Source organism: Megalobrama amblycephala, linkage group LG7, assembly GCF_018812025.1.
Source record: "Megalobrama amblycephala isolate DHTTF-2021 linkage group LG7, ASM1881202v1, whole genome shotgun sequence".
NCBI classification, from domain to species: domain Eukaryota; kingdom Metazoa; phylum Chordata; class Actinopteri; order Cypriniformes; family Xenocyprididae; genus Megalobrama; species Megalobrama amblycephala.
In genome coordinates this window covers 25,218,294-25,238,098 of record NC_063050.1, presented here as the reverse complement: position 1 = coordinate 25,238,098, position 19,805 = coordinate 25,218,294, and the positions used below count along the sequence as shown (strand labels likewise).

At 36.9% G+C, this 19,805-nt stretch overlaps 1 protein-coding gene across 2 annotated transcripts in view; it reads left to right on the top strand.

Moving 5' to 3' along the window:
- Window positions 1-19,805, top strand: part of glra3 (glycine receptor, alpha 3) — a 58,975-nt gene that overhangs the window by 25,045 nt on the left and 14,125 nt on the right. For both annotated transcript variants that reach the window (XM_048196698.1, XM_048196699.1), the window contains exons 2-6: window positions 2,946-3,073; window positions 4,726-4,793; window positions 13,298-13,521; window positions 15,611-15,693; window positions 17,839-17,976. In XM_048196698.1, coding sequence (XP_048052655.1) covers window positions 2,946-3,073; window positions 4,726-4,793; window positions 13,298-13,521; window positions 15,611-15,693; window positions 17,839-17,976 — 641 coding nt within the window. The remainder of the gene's footprint in view (window positions 1-2,945; window positions 3,074-4,725; window positions 4,794-13,297; window positions 13,522-15,610; window positions 15,694-17,838; window positions 17,977-19,805) is intronic.

Sequence of the window (19,805 nt, the reverse complement as noted above, 5' to 3'; positions counted from 1 at the left end):
ACGACCCATAGGAGCGTTGTGCCCCTATCGACAACATGCAGGACACTTTCATTTTAATGCATTGTTCCCTTTTACCTGCGCCATATTTCGGGTTTCGCGTAGCTCAATTGGCAGAGCATTGCAATAACAATATGCAGTCATGTGATCATGCGTATGCACATTGAAATTAATTTTCAAATGTTTGTATTTTCAGGCCCACAAAATGCTGTTGTTGTGTATATGAACGGCCAAAACACATAAAAATTTTTCCATTTTTAGTTAAAAAAAAAGTGTCTTGTAAATGCCCACTCTGAAGCATTGCACTGGAATTCATGTTTGGCTTCTATAGAACAATTGGGGGAGGACTTGTCTATGGTGGTTACGACCCTAAACGACATGGTTTTAGACCTAAATGGAGTGAAAACAGACAACTGTGTGACAAAATCCAGTATATTAGTCCCAGATATGGAAAGATATCAAAAGTGGTCCTTATGCTTGATTGCAGACTGTGATTTACTCTCTGCAGTTGGCTTTGGAATAAAGGTAGAGAGTAAAATCCTCATCCTCTATGCTGCACCAGCCAAATATAGAGAAACACTAAAGCCCCCTTAAGTCACTTCTGCTTAGTTTTGCTTAGTCTCAGAGCTTTGAAACAAAAACAACAGAACTCAAATCCATAGAAAAATGAGAAAAAGGAAACTGGTGGAAAAAACTGGCAACAGAACGCTCCGAGGAATGTCAGTGTCAACAGTGGTGAGCAAAGCTGATCCGTGCTGAGCAAAGCAGCCTCAGAGTTGTGAATGTGTGTGTGTTTGTGTGTTTGCCTCACAAGATGATTTTGCGGTACGGAGCAGCGAGTGTCAGTAATGCTGTAATTTTGCGTCACATGCTTTTAATCCTAATCTCACTGCCTGACCTTTGGCCTATGTTCATCAGAAACACGAGGCGCTTCAGTAGCCAGAAAGAAGCATATCTGTATATATAATCTTGTCACATTGCTTAAAACAGTGTCACATATTATACTACATGAAGCCATGGTTCATGCTCAGTTCATTGTACTTGCATTATGTTAACACCCACACACTGCATGTTACTTGTGTTGTATTTATTTTCGGTAACACTTTACAATTAAGGTTCATTAGTTAAACATTAGTTAATGTATTAACTAAAATGAACTAACCATTTTTTCACTCAAATTTTGAACATTTATTTGAACAGACATTGCTTGCAAGCCTGCTTACAAATGATTGATTGATTGATTTTTTTTTTTTTGATTGATTTTTTTTTTATATATATATTCCCATCAGATGCTATTTCTGTTTTGTTTTTTTTATACTGCTGTATTCTACATTACAACTTCATTACAATAATACAGTCACAGTTATTGTTGATTTTCCTCATTAAATTCTGGACTTCTTCATATTTTGCAAAAACTGGCCTGTTGTACACTACGTTTCAGATCGCCCTCATTTCCTCATTTCCATATGATAATTGATAATGATTGTGTCAAAGTGGTTTGCATGACTAATAAATTATCCTGGATAATTATCCCAGCAGAACTGACTGGGTATGCATAAACTGGACATGAAGGAGTTCAGGGAGTGGGAAGAATATGAACATATAAACATATTACATTGAACAATAGGTCACTGTCATGTACTGTACTTTCAGTACATAAATTCAATAATATTCGTGAATTATTAAAATGGGCATATTCTGCTTAACTCACAACCTTAGATGTAGTACAACAGTGTAGTGAGTGCACTGTGATTTAATAAAATTCATTTGTGATTTAATAATGTATGCATTATGCTTATGCAATAAACTGCAATCAAAAACAAGAAGGTTTAAATGTTTAAAAGCATGGATGGATATTCATCCACAGCTTAATTCCAGGTGAGTATCTCTCTCTCCTGATTAATTTAGGGGAAAAAAAGATCAAGGAAATGTCAAGTCCACAAATTCCTGAAAATATACTGTGTGTTTTCATTAAGCCAAACAGATCAATAGCGTGTCCTTCCCACAGCCTCTTCAAAATAAGATTCACTGGCAAGCATTTGTAGATTTCCTTAGTCCTAACCATTGCCTATCACTGCTTGCTGTATGTGAAATTCTCTTTGAGGAACAGAGGGGTGCAACTGCAAAAAAGCCAGCATACACACATAAAATCCAGTCACAATGAATAGTGCCTCTCAACAGTGGGGTAATAATCAAGACATAAATTATCCCTTATCTGCAGCTGTCAACAGAACTTCCTTTTACTCCTTATCAGTATTAAGAGAAAGAATGCCTGACAAAATTATTGTCTTTTCAGTCATTACTAAAAGGAAATACGGCAGCACAAATTTCCATTGTGTATCACAATACAGAGTTCTGTCTAGGGAGCTCAGCAGCATTACTTGTACACCAGCTGTTAATGTTGCATGTTAGCCATGTATGATCATATGCAATAAGTCTTAGAGAAGTATATGACATGTATTTGAAAATGAAATGATGCTGAATGCTATTGTTATTGTTTTGCAACATATTACTCTTATACTTTCTCTTTTTTTCTCCTGGGTATTATAATGATGGCATTAATGCAGTGCAATAACAAATCTTATCCATGGCCTTTATGCATTGCTAAATCCATTGTTCAGGATGGTCAATTTATTATATATGTACAAATTTGAATGCACAGATGGTCAATTTGTTATATATGTACCAATTTGAATGCACAGATGGTCAATTTGTTTTATATGTACCAATTTGAATGCACAGACATTTATCTGTATTGTTAGCCTTCATATCTTTAAGTGAATAAAAGATGCTTATTACACAGCCTTGTCTCATGCCCCAAATGGAAAACCTGAATATTTGATGTCAGATGACATTAGTATAGCCCCTTGTATTTGTAGCCTTGGTGACTGTCGTGGCTGATCTACTATAATCTCTCCCCCTTGTATCTCTCTCTCTTTATTTCTAAGTTTGGTAGCATCAAAAGAACAAGAAACCCCTCGAGGAAGAGCAGCATCCATGTCACCCTCAGTCTTCCTTGACAACCTCATGGGAAGAAACTCAGGTTATGATGCCAGAATTAGGCCCAACTTCAAAGGTAGTACAACTAACCATTTACCCCTACCTTTTACTCTGTTTCTTCTTGAAAGGGATACATTGTGTTATCTTTAACAGTTATTTGCCACAATTTCTTGTTTTTAATTTTACATCTTTAAAGCCATTACTTATAATGATCATTGGTGCCTACGAGATTTATCTTTTATGTGGTACAAAACTGAAGCAGATGTGACTCTATATTCCGTTTCATGCTATGAAATGATTATGTAATAATACTGCGCAGCTCCTGGTTCCTGTTGCCTCTAGACATTTCTGCTGTGACCCTGAATACATTCTTCCATTATGCTGTTATAGAATGGCCCTGAACTCAAACCATCTCAAAGCATAAATCAGCCCAAGCTTTTTTAAATTATTAAACTGGCAAAGGACTTCCCCTCAGAAGCTCATTTATAGAAGCCACTAATTCATAAATGTCATGTAAGGGGAGTTTGAAAAAGTTCTGGAAAAAAATGAGAGGAAATGCTGAATGACAGGAACCTGACTTAAATCAAATAAGTCAATAAATGTATGCACTGAGTTCATTGTACACATCAATATTTTAATTAAAAAAAGAAAAGAGTGAAGCAGACCTAAGAGGCCATGCATTATTATTATTATCACTATTATTATGTCGTTTTGTCTTCTTACAAATCTTAATTTTGTTCTCAACAAATATCTCAATTTAAAAGTTTGGTCACACTTTATATTAGGTGTCTTTAACTACTGTGTACTATGGCTGGGACAATACATCGATTCTCGATTCGCGATACAAATAATCTGGAGCGATTCTGATATTTTCTGATGTATCTCAATTCTCTCTCGAATCGATTCTGAGCTTAGCTATGTGCCATCTGCACCCGTTCTCTGCTTGCTTCCAGTTCCTTTACACACACCACTTAAACCTAAAATAATCAGTCATAAAGTTCGAAAAGGTTGAAGCGAATTACAATGGTGTTTGCAGTGGGGTATTTACATTAATCTCGCATCATAAAAGCATTCTGAGCCGAGGTACAAGTATATTTAACCACTTACATGACTCAGCCGAACACATGAGCGCTCTCCAGCACTCTTCTTCGTGAGCTTTTGAGTGTGTGGTTAAAACTAGCCTATAGAGCGCCATCTGCTGTTAAAGCTAAGCCCAGAATTGATTCGAGAGAAAATATCAGAATCAATCCAGAATCAGTGTATCATGAATCACGAATCGATGTATTGTCCCAGCCATAGTAAAAAACAAAATTCATATTGTATTGCAAAACAATTGCTGCTACTGAAGTGGGATATGGGTAAGGTTAGGGAGAGGTTTGGTGGTATAGTTTGGTTTAAGCGTGGGTAAAGGGGCAAGAGAAGGGTCAACAATGTAATTATACATGTAATTACAGAAATTAATTACAGCTGTAATTGCATGCAGATATTTGTTAAATATAAGTACAAGTAAAAACATGATTGTACACAATAAGTGCATTGTATTAAATGATTCATTTAATTGTCAGTACACAGTAGTTAAAAACACTTAATATAAAATGGGACCAAATGCTAACATAGCTAACATTGTACTCGCATATGTATAAACACCTTGATTAACTAATGACACTATTAAGAGTCTTATAGAGACTGTGGTGTATCATGACTGATTTCACTCTTATTTTTTTACAGGTCCGCCTGTGAATGTATCATGCAACATATTCATTAACAGTTTTGGCTCCATTGCAGAGACAACTATGGTATGTACTCACGATCTGGCGATGATGCGTGAATTTTCATGTACAAATGCCCCATGGTGGTGTTTACACATTATAAATCATAGCAATTATATCAGCACTGTGATGATTGTTTCTACAGGGTGTAATTAATGCACTAATATACAGTTCAGAAACAGTATATCACACACTAAAAAGTGTGTTTTTTATGGAGGAAATGTTTTCCGCTTGTGTGCATGTCGTATTACATTTAAATCCAGATTATGAGAAAGACTGTAGGACATTGTTAGGAAGTGTCCACCGGCTGAATGTCAGAGGGGACGCAAACTTGCTTCCATCACCAGGCTCCTAAGAAGTAATTTTGTGAGATAAATTTAGGAGGGATTTAGACACTTTGTCTTTCATGTCAGCCCTTGAATCCTTCTCTTAAAGTGGTTATATGTAGAATTCGGAAACCCTTGTTATTAGCGACACCAGTGGCCTTTAAGTGAACTGTAGCCAGCAACGTATTGCTTTTGCTCGCACTTGTGCACACGTAACGTACAAGAGACTGAAGGTGATTTAAGGTGACGATATACTCAGTTCTTGTTTGTTCTTTGCTTAGAAGTAAAAAGAGTTGGAAATACCTTTGCAACAATATACTGTTAACAAACATCCTGATGCAGCCCACGCTGCTGAGAGTAACATTTAGATGAATATGTAAATATGTGCTCCATGTTTTCCTCTCAATGACAAAATACACACCACAAAAATGACAGCAGTGAGAAAGCAGCAGTTAAAAAAAGCATCTGATCATAGCGATATGGATATGTTTGCACCAGCTATGCCACTCACCGGCATCATATCAACAGATGAAGTAAAGATGAAGTACAGGCATTAGACAACCTAGGAAGTCAGGAAAGATCTTGTTTTTTAAGTTTAATTACAAACTGTTGCCAATAAAAAAGCAATTAATACATGAAAATTCGGTAACACTTTATTTTGACAGTCGCCTTTAGGCATTCTGATGACTATAAGTAACATTGCACCTACATGTCAACTAACTTTATTTGGTAACACTTTATAATAAGAATACAGTAATAAAGTATTTACAAATTATTAACAAACTATTAGTTTATAGTTAATTCGTAGTTAATATACTGTAGTTTCTACATTGTTAATAGGCTATATAAAAATAGTGAGTTTTCACTGTAATTTTTATTGTTTAATTAGCTCATAGTAAAGGAACTGATAATTGGTTATAAGGAGAAAATAGTTTAGATTATATCACGGAAAATGGGAAAATGTCATTTATGAAGTATTTGGCATATGTTGTTTACTGGAACTCTCTACAGGAGTAGTGTTTTTTTGTTTGTTTGTTTTTTTACTGTACAAACTATATACTCTATCCCCTAACATTAACTCTACCCCTATAAATATATACTGTATAGCAGTTTGTTTGTCCGGTTCATTTCACTGTGGATTCTTTTGTAAATTATAGTCAAAATTTAAAGCAGGTTTTGCAAATAGACATTTACAGAAATATATGGATGCAGAAATAGTGCAGCAACATGCCTAATCTGTGATCAGTACAGTCAGACATTTGCTTATTGCTGTTTATGCGTCAACAAAGCAAGTCAGTGACTAAATGGTCAACTTCACAATGTTCACCTTAGTAGCATGGAAATCCACTGTTACTTAAATGATCAATTGCGCAAGCACTGCATTCTGCACTCTTGTCAGAACTTCTGTTATAATCAATGACACTGTCTACACTGCTCAATGAATATCTTATTTACATTGTATTAGCACTGTGTTAGTTATGGTAAAAAAATTTGTGAATGCAATCGAGTTGCAGTTGCAAGATCATTGCATTTGTGCACTCACCAGACATGACTGCGATTGGCTACAATGCTCTCAGAAGCTGTAATGTGAAAAACACAGTAAAAGTTTTCAAAAGTGTTCTGCATGTAATATTTATTTCATATGCAAGATGTTACCCAATCACAGAAATGGGCGTTTACACTGGAATCCTGAGACCTGGCCATTTTAAAATGGAGTTCAAATCTAAGGAAGAAAATTAGATAGAAAATGACTTTTTATGTCTAAATTATGACCTTTTTTGATGTAAAAATTATAAATGCATCCCAGGAAGCATTCATGAGCCCTTTAAAACCCCTTTAAAATGTATTTTTCGAGGTAAAAGGGATATTTTTTTTTTTTCAAATATCACTAATGAACCTTACCTTTGGCAGTTTTTCATAGATAGATAGATAGATAGATAGACAGACAGACAGACAAATAAAAACCCTAATAATACATATTGTCAGTCGGGTTTGTTTAGAGGCTAAAAAGGGTTTAAACAGTTTTTTTTTTTTTTTTTTTCTATCTCTCTTTTTGCATAGAGCAGGGGTTTAACACCAGTAGTTCACAAGTAGTGGTTCACAGCAGTTTGGGTTAACAACAACCCCTGGGGTGAATCACATCAGGAGTATAGCAGGGAAAACAGCTCAAACAAGAGTTCATGCAGAAGAAAGCATCCAAGCCTTTAGATGCACTAGGGTCTGGATTGTTTGTATATAGGTAGCTATATCTTTAATCCTCCAGGGAATCAGCCAGTGAGAGGCAGAGGGCAGTTATTGTTCTTACTTGTGCAGTTCATCCCTGTAGGGATCTTGTTTGTCCATTATATGCCACCACGGTTGAATAGAAACAGGCTCCAGGTGTGCTCAGCAATGGAACTCTGTATGTTGCACATAGTTTTTTTTTTTTTTTTTTTTTTTTGATGTTTGGTCACATCATACTCTGCAGACAGCCACATACATTTGGGATTTCACCCCATTACAACTCGGATCTACACACAGGAACAAGGAGATGTGCTTTTAACTTATCTGCACAAGTGTCCCAACATTCCTCTCTGTGAATGTTCAAATGCTCATCACATCCCTTTACTGAGAGTGCCTTGTCGCCTTCATCCCTGTGCTTGCTCTGAATAAGTTATGCGCTGTGAGATGGCACACTCACTCTGAAATAATTATGTCTGAAGAGACTGTGCTTTTGCCAGAGCCTTTTCCTCACTCAGAGTGGACCTCTCTTCAGAAATATCCTTTCCTTCAAGGAGGGTACAAGTCTCTTGACATTCACTCAAGTCAACAAACTGTTCTTTGTGATCCAGGTCACAGCTGGGCTTTGAAAAAAGTAAGAAGCTTCAATGGCATGACACTTTTTTTTTTCCAGATTCATTCATTCAAAAATCAAAAATTTTAAATGCAACTCATACAGACATTGTCCTGAACACACCTCTTCTGTGATGGATTGGTTTCTGTGTTAAAAAAAATTATATGCCAAATTATAGTCTATGCAATGATTTTTCGCCAACACAAAGTAATCAATTTTGTTGTCATGTGATGAGAAATCTATAAAATAGGAAGTGATTCGACAGAAATATAGACTCTCATGGCTGTATGTCAAGGTCAATAAGATTAGTTCCGATTTTTAAATGTCAAAAGGAATAACACCAAGAAAACGTAATGCTTTAAAAAAAAAAAAAAAAAAAAAAAAAAAAAAAAAAACATTATTTACTTAAAGAAGTAAATAATAAATATAGCTGCAAGCAGCACCTAAAGGGGCTGTAGCCTAATACGGAGCAGGAAGAGAAAAAACTGCAGCAATTGAATGAACATGAAAATTAGCTAGTTCAGAAGTATGGGTGAGAATGAACTCAAAATGAACAGAAGGTCAGATGAGAATAAACACAGAATGAATAATAAAAAAACACTTGTGTCTAATCCAAGAGAAATACAGAATTGTATTATGCTATAGTACAGGGCATTGTACTATGCTTACTTGGATAATAAAGGAATTAAAATTACACAACATTACACACAATTGTATAAAGCTGTCTCACGTGAGATTCAAACCCACAATCTCTGGGTCATGTGCAGGTCACTCATCCTGTTGCGCCAGTGGGCAGATGTGCATTCACACACTTGCTGAAGTTCAGTAGTTCATTTGGCTTAAAATGAAGAATTTTTATAAAAATGCACTGCATGTTATATTTAATAACTTTAGATTTAGATCATTCAGCAGCTCATCATGCTGTAGCGCAATGCATGAAAAACAGCTGGTTCAGAATTATGGGTGAGAATGAACTCAGAATGTACAGAAGTTTAAATGAAAAAGAACACAGCATGAATAATAATAATAATAAAAAAGAACATTTATTTCTAATGCAAGAGTAATCAGTACAATGCTGACCCGAGTAATTTCATAAAACAGCTACACCCTGGAGTCTTTGGGTAAGATGCTCATCAGGCATCTGGCTTTACACATTGAGCTCTTTGAGGATGCACATTCACCAGCTTGCTGAAGAGAACTTTTACAGTGAGAATGAGCACACATTCAAAAAAAAAAAAAAAAAAAAACACATTACTTAGCATGTTAATCAGATTAGCATGCTAAGCTAACTTCATGCTAATGAAGCCTATAGTTTACCTGATAGCTGAAGAGCCACATTAGAAAGAATGGCAACTGGTTAGTATGCTAAGCAATTAGCATGCTAAGCTAACTAACATAAGACAACAAACACAAGCAAGGTCAAATTCAGAGACAAATATCTCAGGAACGGTTGTAAAAATCAAAAATTCGTTCAGTTATTTCTATGTGGCTCGGTCCAAAGATCACCTGAGCCGATTTTGGACAAATTTGTAGAAGGAGTAGCGAAAAAACACATAGTCGAAATCGGCATAAGCTAGGGAATAAAACGATCCAGGTGTAAAAACACCCTTAAATTTAATTTATAAAGATTTTTCTTTTTATTCAAAGTTAGTGGTCAAATCAGTTAACTACACTCACATTAACATCTTAAAAACACATTGTTAAATGTGTTCACAGTAAACATCTGGATATGTTCTCAACTTTCTGATTCACAGTACAAATCACAGAGTTACAGTAAACAACTTCCTTAAGATTTGTCCTTGTTTTTCCTGAAAGGGTGAAGAAAAGGGTGAAATGCCATGGAAAGGAATTCTCTGTAGATATGCTTCCCCATATGTTACATACGGATTAACCCTTCCTAGATTCCCTGCCCATCTGGCCCTTAGAGATCACTTTCCCTCAGCATTAGGGCCATGGGATAATCCTAACATCCAGGAACAAAGGGCACTGCATTAACAGAACATTATTCTGGACAATCCTCAGTTCCCAGACGGCTGATAGTCATAATGACAAGTGACACCATTTATATTACTTCATATGCCACTTAAATTGTTCTCTAAAATGAAAGAAAATCAAAGGACTGAAACATCTATACATCTAAGGGATGCTCAGATGATCCACTGCTTTAATCCACAATTTCTTTATTGTCCGATAATGAGGTTATGAAGGTCTAACCTCAAGTAGTTTCTGTTTCAAAACAATATCTTAAGGGGTTGTTGTTGAACATATCTCCATACAGATAGATTACGCTTTGGTTTTTCAGAATCCTGATACATCTTCCAGTCCATGTGATGATCTGAGCAGCCCAGTTCTGTACACCAACTGATAAGAACGATAATCTGAAGATTATCAGCAGCTTCATAAAGTGGAGTCACGATGGTGAAGCAAAATTCCATTTCCACGTCAAGGAGTGGTTTTGCATGTCTGGACTGGTGTGAAACTTGATTTTTGCTTGTAAGTGCCACATTTTTTTTTTTTTTTTTTTTTTTGTGCCATTGCTCATTTTGGCATATGCTGACAACATGCAGGCTTAGAATTGCCAACAGTTATGCTGACAACATGCAGGTTGAGTGTTTCAATAGTCACCACCAAAGCAGTGAATGTATTGACAGGGCTATCTGACTGTTACAGAAGACGCTGAAATATGGAGATGTGATTAATTGCTGGCTTGTTGGCATTGGCGTAGATTCCCCCCTCAAAGCCATTGAGTCCCACTCGAGTAAGCAATCATAGAGCAGATGTGTGGAGATTGCCATGGAGCCACTGAAGGCCTGCAGCGGGTTGAGCAATCGCAGATGCGTTGCACGGGTTCAGTCGAGCTCCTCCACACCAACCGCAAAGAAATGTGCAGAATTAGCCGCTAAGTTGATGACAAAGCGGGCAAGAGATTGACAAAGAAGTGGTGTGACATCTATAATGAGAGTAAGCCATGCTTCATCAGCTGAGATGTTGGCCAATTTGGTGATCTGTAATCTGTGAGCGTCAGCTATGTTTCTGTCAACAAACCACTGCAGTTAGATGTTTTGGGAAGTGGAGCAGAACACTGATGCTTTCCTGTTTCTGGTAATCGCCATTCTCCATCCTCAGCCTTTGCATGACTGCTGATAAGTGGCAGATCTGACACAGTTAAGGTTTACCTTGTCACCGTGTTAGTTTTTCCATGTGGAACTACATGAGCAGAACTTCCTTTCCATATCCCACCACTCATGCACTCAGGCACACACACCTTCTAATGAAGTTCTTCGAGTGTTTTAGAAAGACACAGATAAGATATGAAAACCACACGGTTCTCCATCCGCCTTGCTGCCTAACAAATTATATCACCCACGCGCTGTCACCTTCCATTCATTATTAGTGGCTGCTCGTCTTTTCGCTTTCAGGCAAATTCAGTCTGACTAGACATAGTATATTCTTAAAATTCTGAACAAAATAACTATTGTAGTCAAAAAGCAGAAGTTCCAATCTCTCCTTGGATGCGTTTTTAACATTTACTTCAGCTTTTATTAGTTTCAAATTATCGTAACTTTGTCTCCAAGCTTATTGTTGAGGTTCATTAACATTTTGTCTTCATTACTCATGCAATTCTGCCAGGCTTCTAGGCAAATATCATGAAAATTATGGCATATATAAAACTGTATAAGATTTTCTCCTCAGAATTTTTATTTAATATGGGCTGTGGGCTGTGTCTCAAGGCACATGTAATGGCATGTCTGTGGTATGTCAAACTGACAAAGAGAAAAAAGATCCTGTTTCTCAGACATGCACATATATAGTTTTAAAGGTGCCCTAGAATTAAAAATTGAATTTACCTTGGCATAGTTGAATAATAAGAGTTCAGTACATGGAAATGACATACAGTGAGTCTCAAACTCCATTGTTTCCTCCTTTTTATGTAAATCTCATTTGTTTAAAAGACCTCCAAAGAACAGGCGAATCTCAACATAACACCGACTGTTGCGTAACAGTCAGGATCATTAATATGTACGCCCCCAATATTTGCATATGCCAGCTCATGTTCAAGGCATTACACAAGGGCAGGCAGTATTAACGTCTGGATGTGCACAGCTGAATCATCAGACTAGGTAAGCAAGCAAGGACAATAGCGAAAAATGGCAGATGGAGCGATAATAACTGACATGATCCATGATATTTTTAGTGATATTTGTAAACTGTCTTTCTAAATGTTTCGTTAGCATGTTGCTAATGTACTGTTAAATGTGGTTAAAGTTACCATCGTTTATTACTGTATTCACGGAGACAAGACTGTCGTTATTTTCATTTTTTAGACACTTGCAGTCTGTATAATTCATAAACACAACTTCATTCTTTATAAATCTCTCCAACAGTGTGTAATGTTAGCTTTAGCCATGGAGCACCGTCAAACTCATTCAGAATCAAATGTAAACATCCAAATAAATGCCATACTTACGCGATTAGACATGTTGCATGATGAACGCTTTGTAAAGATCAATTTTGAGGGTTATATTAGCTGTGTAAACTTTGTTTATGCTGTTTAAGGCAGTTGCAAGCTCGGGTTGTGGGGAGCACGAGAATTTAAAGGGGCCGCAGCCTGAATTGGCGCATATTTAATGATGCCCCAAAATAGGCAGAAAAAAATGAATAAAAAAAAATCTATGGGGTATTTTGAGCTGAAACTTCACAGACACATTCAGGAGACACCTTAGACTTATATTACATCTTTTGAAAACACGTTCTACGGCACCTTTAATATATTCTAGCATCCTTTAAAAAAGCATTTTGCTTCCTTGTCTGTCACGTTTCACAACATACACAGCAAGCCAGAACAGATCTGGGGTGCATTTCTCAAAAGCATCGTTAGCCAACTATGGTCGCAAGTTCCATTGAATTCTATTGGTAACGACATAACTTGCGATGATGGTTGGCTTTGGGAAACGCACCCCAGACTGATGATTGAGTTTCTACATGCCCACTGATTAGACTGGAGAATTAACCTTTTGGATGCATAACATTTTATTATGCATTATCATTAATTATTTATCTAAGGTGGTGTTTTTCAAAGTTTTAGCCCATATTTAATGTAGTCTTGGTGGTATTTGCTTTCCCCTTGAAGGATTTTATTCAACTGTGAAAACTACAAATGCAAATAGCAGTGCATTGAACGTGTAAATCACAGAAAGCATTTTACTGTACCATAAATTGAAGTAATGATGCTCATTTCCATTTCTAATTCCAGCGGCTGTGCATGCTTATACATGAAAATGCCCATTATGTCTGATTTAAAACTGGCAGAGAGGCCTGTTTTACCTCTCATGTGCCATTTGCCTTGACTAATGTTAAGCACTTTCTCTTAGGATTACAGAGTGAACATATTCCTCCGGCAGCAGTGGAATGACCCTCGGTTAGCTTACAGCGAGTACCCAGATGACTCCCTGGACCTGGATCCCTCTATGTTAGACTCCATTTGGAAGCCTGATCTGTTCTTCGCCAACGAGAAGGGAGCGCACTTCCATGAGGTCACCACTGACAACAAGCTTTTGAGAATATTCAAAAATGGAAATGTCCTCTATTCAATCAGGTGAGACTCTTCAGCACCAGTCAGAATAACCATTGGTCATGGAAAGCATAACTACAGTAGCTGTAAGTTTCAGTACTTGACATCATCTATCGGTCAATAAATAAATAAAATGTCACAAAATTATATTGTTTCACTGAAATGTAATTGAACACTGCATCCATTTCAAATTCACACACTTTTCTTTTTCTTTTTCTTTTTTTTACAATGACTGACATTTTATGAATACTATGAAAATCAGTGTTGGGGAAAGTTACTTTTAAAAGTAATGCATTACAATATTGCGTCACTCCCTAAAAAAGTAACTATTTGTGCTGCTTAGTTACTTTTTATGAAAAGAAATGCATTACATTACTTTTACGTTACTTTTTCTCACCTGGGCTGGGCTTGCTTGTTTGTTTTTTAAGAACAACAACAAAAAATTTTTATTTTTGGCAAATGTTAAGGCTCTTTCACATCAAAAGTGAAATGAATAAGCCTCAGGCTGAAGGAAATGCATATTTACCCCTGTACAGTAGAGGGCGCAGCTCAAACAAACCTTTTAGCTGTGCTGCCATTCTGGATTAAAGAAGAATAGATTTATTTCTAAATATAAAGTAATTTTAGCTTATTAGTATGAATTAGGTCATTGACAGTCAACAAGACTGTTAATAAAGTGAGATTAAATACATAAAGTATATTAGTGTAATTTAATATAGTTAATTATTACAGGTTTACGTAAAATTCTGAGATTGAATTTCACTGTATTTATTCATTTTGAGGAATACTGAATGTTTTTGTGCAAGTGAGATGAGTAATTCACAATAACCATCATGTTCACACAGCGCGCACAACACCTCTACACCGTATTTCTCTCAACATGGGGACCGGAGTGCTGTCAGTCAGTAAATGTGAAAAAATAACTTGATTTAATTATTTGAAAAAGTAACTTAGATATTTTGTTGTAAATTGAAAAAGTAATATCCAGCATTACCGTCAGTTCTGGCAGGTCACGTCAGTCAAGCTCGCATCAGCTGACTCCCAGGTGACTTGCGTCTACCTATAGGAATACGACACCTATCACAGCATATATATATATATATATTCTCAGTATTATCAGCAGCTATTGCATTTCTCAGGAGCAAATTACCCTCTTCCATCCCCAGCTCCTCCTCTCTTCAGTCAGGATTGGCCTTATTATTCCCCTGAATCAGACTAATTCTTGAAATATGTGTACATGTTAAATTATTGACATACTGTATACATACATACATTATATCTGCATATGTTGGTCCTGTTCTGTTTACCCTAGGGGCTTATTTATGCTAGGCTGCATGGATGCGCAGGGAGTTCTTGCTCAGAACAGAACCATACCGCCAATACAAACTCTATACATTATCAAACATATTTGACGATAGTGGTCCTGACAGAACTGATTACGTAACTCAAGTTACTTATAATGCGTTACCCCAACACTGATGAAAATAACTGCCTCACTGGCTTCTGAAAATGTCAATCCACAATCCTGTATCTCAGCTGACACAGACTTGAGTCATTTAATATCATTTCCCTTTGAACCCTAAAATGTAACTAATCCCTCAACGAATGGTAGGATAAACAATGTCATTCAACATCAATCACTGCAGTGAAGCTATAGGAAGACAACATCATTGTGGCAGCATGAGGGTTGATGGGAAGTGCTGGAGTTAAAAGTGAGGGGTAAATTATGTCATGCTTTTGAGTAGATATGACGGAAAGCTGCGCAGATGTGAGACGACAGAGGATTCACTCTGACTGAAATTCACGTGGTGCCCTGAGGGAGAAAGAGTGTAATTAAAACATGGCCAATCTGTGGCTGTCAGACTCGTCTCTCCTCTGCTTTAGTAGCCCAGTTCAGAAATCCCATCACTCAAGCAGCTTCAGATGCTCAAAGCCCTCCTCTTTAATTCCTTTCTTTGTCTGAGCCGTGGATTTTCACATTACACATTCAAAAAATGTACATGGGATTGCATTTAAATTTATAATTTTCTTATCATGTTTTCTACTGTTTATTAGAAACAAAAGGTGTGTATATGATTAATAAAATCAATACTTTTTCCCATTCAATTTTTAGATTGACACTGACGCTGTCTTGTCCAATGGATCTGAAGAATTTCCCCATGGATGTTCAGACGTGCATAATGCAGCTGGAGAGTTGTGAGTAATCTCATATGACCTCCTCTCATCAAGAGCTTGTTACGTAACTCCCCCTACCCCTCGTCCAGATTAGTGTGGAAAGCATACAGTGTTTCTCATTTAATAATGTAACTTCACCCGGTAGCCAGGATGAGGTCAATAGCAGATTTGATGTGAAGCATGTCTGGCATTAGCATTCACCTGGCAGTGCTAAATTATGTCATTATAAGTGGGTAGGACCCTGAAGACATCCGGCCTGTTGCATTAAAATCATCATGTAGAAGTCATTTACCATCCTAGACAGTAACATAAGGGCTCACTCATTCTCTCTCTCTACAGTCTGAGTGCCATGTGTCTGGTTAAAGATTAGTGAAGCTAGTGGTCAAAGTGTTTGCTAAATCATTCCAAGAGCTTTCTGTCGACTTGAAAACATGCCACATCTCCCTCGATCTCTCCCATGATGATTGCTCTGAACTGGGGTTGAGGCTTTTAAAGAAAGGCCCCATGTCATGGGGAATTTGTCTTCACAACTACATATTTTAAAGTGGCTCATGTCGCTAAGAGAGTTGCTCATTGAGAGACTCTTGTGATAGGCAACCACATTAAATGAGGAGACACAAAGATATTCTCTGTTAGAATAGAATAGAATAGAATAGAATAGAATAGAATAGAATAGAATAGAATAGAATAATGGGAAGATTCATCTTCCCTCCAGTAAAGTGGTACCACCAAGAGAAGCAAAAGTGACACCAGAGCTATATCAAGAAACAGCACACCATTTTCCGGTGCAGTTGCAGCCCTGAGGATATTGTGCTGGTGAACTGAACTGATATGATTTGTCTTCATGTTGAAGACTTGCACCTTTTTATTATGCATTGTAGTTAGCATGCTTTATGCCTGTATGGCTATAGTTCAAAGATATATTTCTTAGTCAGCAAATTTGTATTAAAAATCACATCAGTCCCACCACGTCCCTTCTGATTATTTATTTTTACATAGAAAATCAAATAAAGACAAACAAGAAACTTTTTCTATTTTGTTTAAGAAATGGAATAACAAGAATTAAGCCAGAGCTTAGGGTTGTTTGTTTGTTTTTTATGGATAACAAAAAGTTTAATATTGGATTTGCATGGTTGGGCAGCTCTGAAACGGCCCTTTCATCTGATTCGTCCTCCCCGTCTTCTGTACTACAACTAAAGCCACTTTAAGGCAATCCTTTTGAATAAAAAACAATTGGTGATACACAGGAAAGAGGATGTAAATGGAGAAGAGGCTTCACTATGAATAAACTGCTTTTGTGGGGAAACAGCTTATCATTTAATGAAACAACAGTCTATCGGCTAATCATCAACATGTTTTGCATTTGTTTTAGATTGATATATTTTTAGAATTTACACTGAAAAAAATTAATTAGAAGTCTAAGACAATTTAACGACAGTTTACGGCACTTCTCATTCATTTCTATGGTATCCGCAAACAGTAGGTGCATCCCAATTTGCATGCTTAAGTACTATTCTGTGCTGTTTTGGGGTATAAATAGTTTGAATAGTGCATGCGTAGTGAGGCAGGTGGCAACTGAAAAAAAAACAACAACCCCACATTTAAAAAATGTATTACTTATAATAAAACAAGTAATTGATAAAAAATAATATCTGTAATAATTATGTATTCAGACCAATTATATACTTTAGAATTATATACTGAAGAAGGATCATACATTATTAAAGCCTTCACTGTTACTATTGCAGAACACAAGTCCTGCATCGATTCTGTCTTCCACATATTCTGTATAGTGACAAATTCATTTAAACCACTGCAAGGCTAAACTGCACTTTATCTCTGTGTTTGGAGGCACGTTTTTGTGAATAAGAGGTTGCCCTCTGTAGTCTTTTAGCGAAACGCTGTGCACCGGAGACACAGATTCCCTAGTGCAGTTATTATGTTTCAAAACGGCAAAATCACCAAAAGGCAACAACTTTGGGGCACTAATAATTTTGTACCAACAACAATCATGGAACTTAATTATCAAATGTAAGAATTGTTTTTTTCTCTTTTTTTTTTCTTTTCTTTTTTTTTTTTTTTGTATTTTAGAAGTTGTATTCAAACTCTATGTGGCACAAAAATCTGAAGGAAGTGCTGAAAGTTATCTCTTGGTCTTTCTCCTAGTTGGCTACACAATGAATGACCTGATCTTTGAGTGGCAAGAGAAGGGACCTGTGCAGGTGGCCGACGGACTGACTCTCCCACAGTTCATCCTCAAGGATGAGTCTGATTTAAGATACTGCACCAAACACTACAACACAGGTAATTTTCAAAATATGCCATACATCAAAATTTAAACAACCTGATAGAAACTGTTCAACTGCATAAGCTAAGCATCATATATTATTAACATGACACATGCATGCCTTTTTCTTTACTAGATTTACAGTCTAGTCTAAACGTAAATTAAATTTTGATGGGTTCATGCTTTCAGAAGCCATTAATTCACAGCAAATAACACATTGCATAGTCTTGTCCATGGTTTTCAAGGATGAGAGGATGTCACGCAACCTGTCCATGTTGGCATCTGGCTAATTTGTCTAGCTTCAACCATGTGACAGATGAATTTCCTTCAAAATGAAATACTGCAGATTTCAACTGGATGTATAGTCCAATATACAAAATATGTGAATATCCTCTAATTTTCCTATGCTAAGCATGATTATACAGTATAGCAGCATTTCATTATTAGGGCCCGAGCACCGATGGTGTGAGGACCCTATTGTATTGCTAGGTCAATTATTCTTCTTCTCTGAAATTAATAGCATTTTTGAGGGCCTAAACATGCTCGAAAACTCATGAAACTTTGCACACGCGTCAGAAGTGGTGAAAAATTACGTCTGATATGGTTTTCAGAGTTAGGTGTGCAAAATGGCTCAATAGCACCACCTACAAAATTTCAATTAAGCGCCCTTCGCGCTACGTTTCACAGACAAGATTGAAATTTGGTATACAAATGTAACAGCCCAATACCTACAAAAAAGTCCCTTGATTTGTAAGGAACAGAAGAAGACTATGAGACAGGAGAAGAGAGAAATCCAGGAGAATATGCTTGCAATCTTGCTTCAATGAGATGCAAGGTTAAGGAGCAGCTTTTACTAGCTCATAATAGCTTGTTATCGCATTTCTCAGTGCCTAATTATGCATCCATTGTGCCTGGCCTTATCACGTAACACGTAAACATCAAGGGTGGGAGAGCACACTGTCAGTGAGCAGACTTACAGTTTGCTAATTTTATGTATCAGTTAACAAAGTTATACAAATGCCCAGTATTTTACATAACACATTCATCTTAGTGGCCTTGAAGAAAACCCAAATCTGAAATTTAGAAAAAAAGTTATCTTCAAAACAAGCACAATAACCGCAAAACTGGTTAAATCACAATGCCATAAGACTTCTAAGAATTACTAAGGAAAGATTTTTAAAAAACAGACAAAATCAGGATGAGCTTGCTACTGTATATCATCACGCTTTCAGTCAAGACCAGTGTCAGTGTATTGCAGAACTGTATATATCTATTGTAACCATCATCCTGTCAAAAAGGTCCTTGGGTCCTGTTTTAACAATCTAAGCACATGGAATGAAGCGCATGGTGTAGGTGCACTTAGGGCATGTCCGAATCCTATTTTGCTAGTTTAACGACGGAAAAAGTGGTTGGCGTGCCAGGTGCATGGTCCAAAAGGGTTGTACCTAGTCTCTTATTGAGTCATGGGTGTGTTCTGGGTGTAACCTGCAATAAACCAATCAGAGCGTCATCTCCTATTCCCTTTATAGTTGTGCTTACACTATGGCGGATTCGCTATTTACATGGTGGAATTTGTAAGGGGAAAGACTGAACGCTTCATGAAAAATGTGCTGCGTGTCCCTGTGCATGTAACAAGCAGAGTGTATGCACGTATGCACGCCTTAAACAAAATAAATAAAAAATACTGCGCCATTGACTTTAGACCAGGTTTTTTTTGGTCAAAGGTGCAGTCGTTTTCACTTGCCTCAAAATAGCAATGCGCCAACAATGCACCTGAACACACCTAATTTTCAGACCAGCACGCCCATGTGTGAACAGATGGGCATGAGTACACTGCTATTTAAAC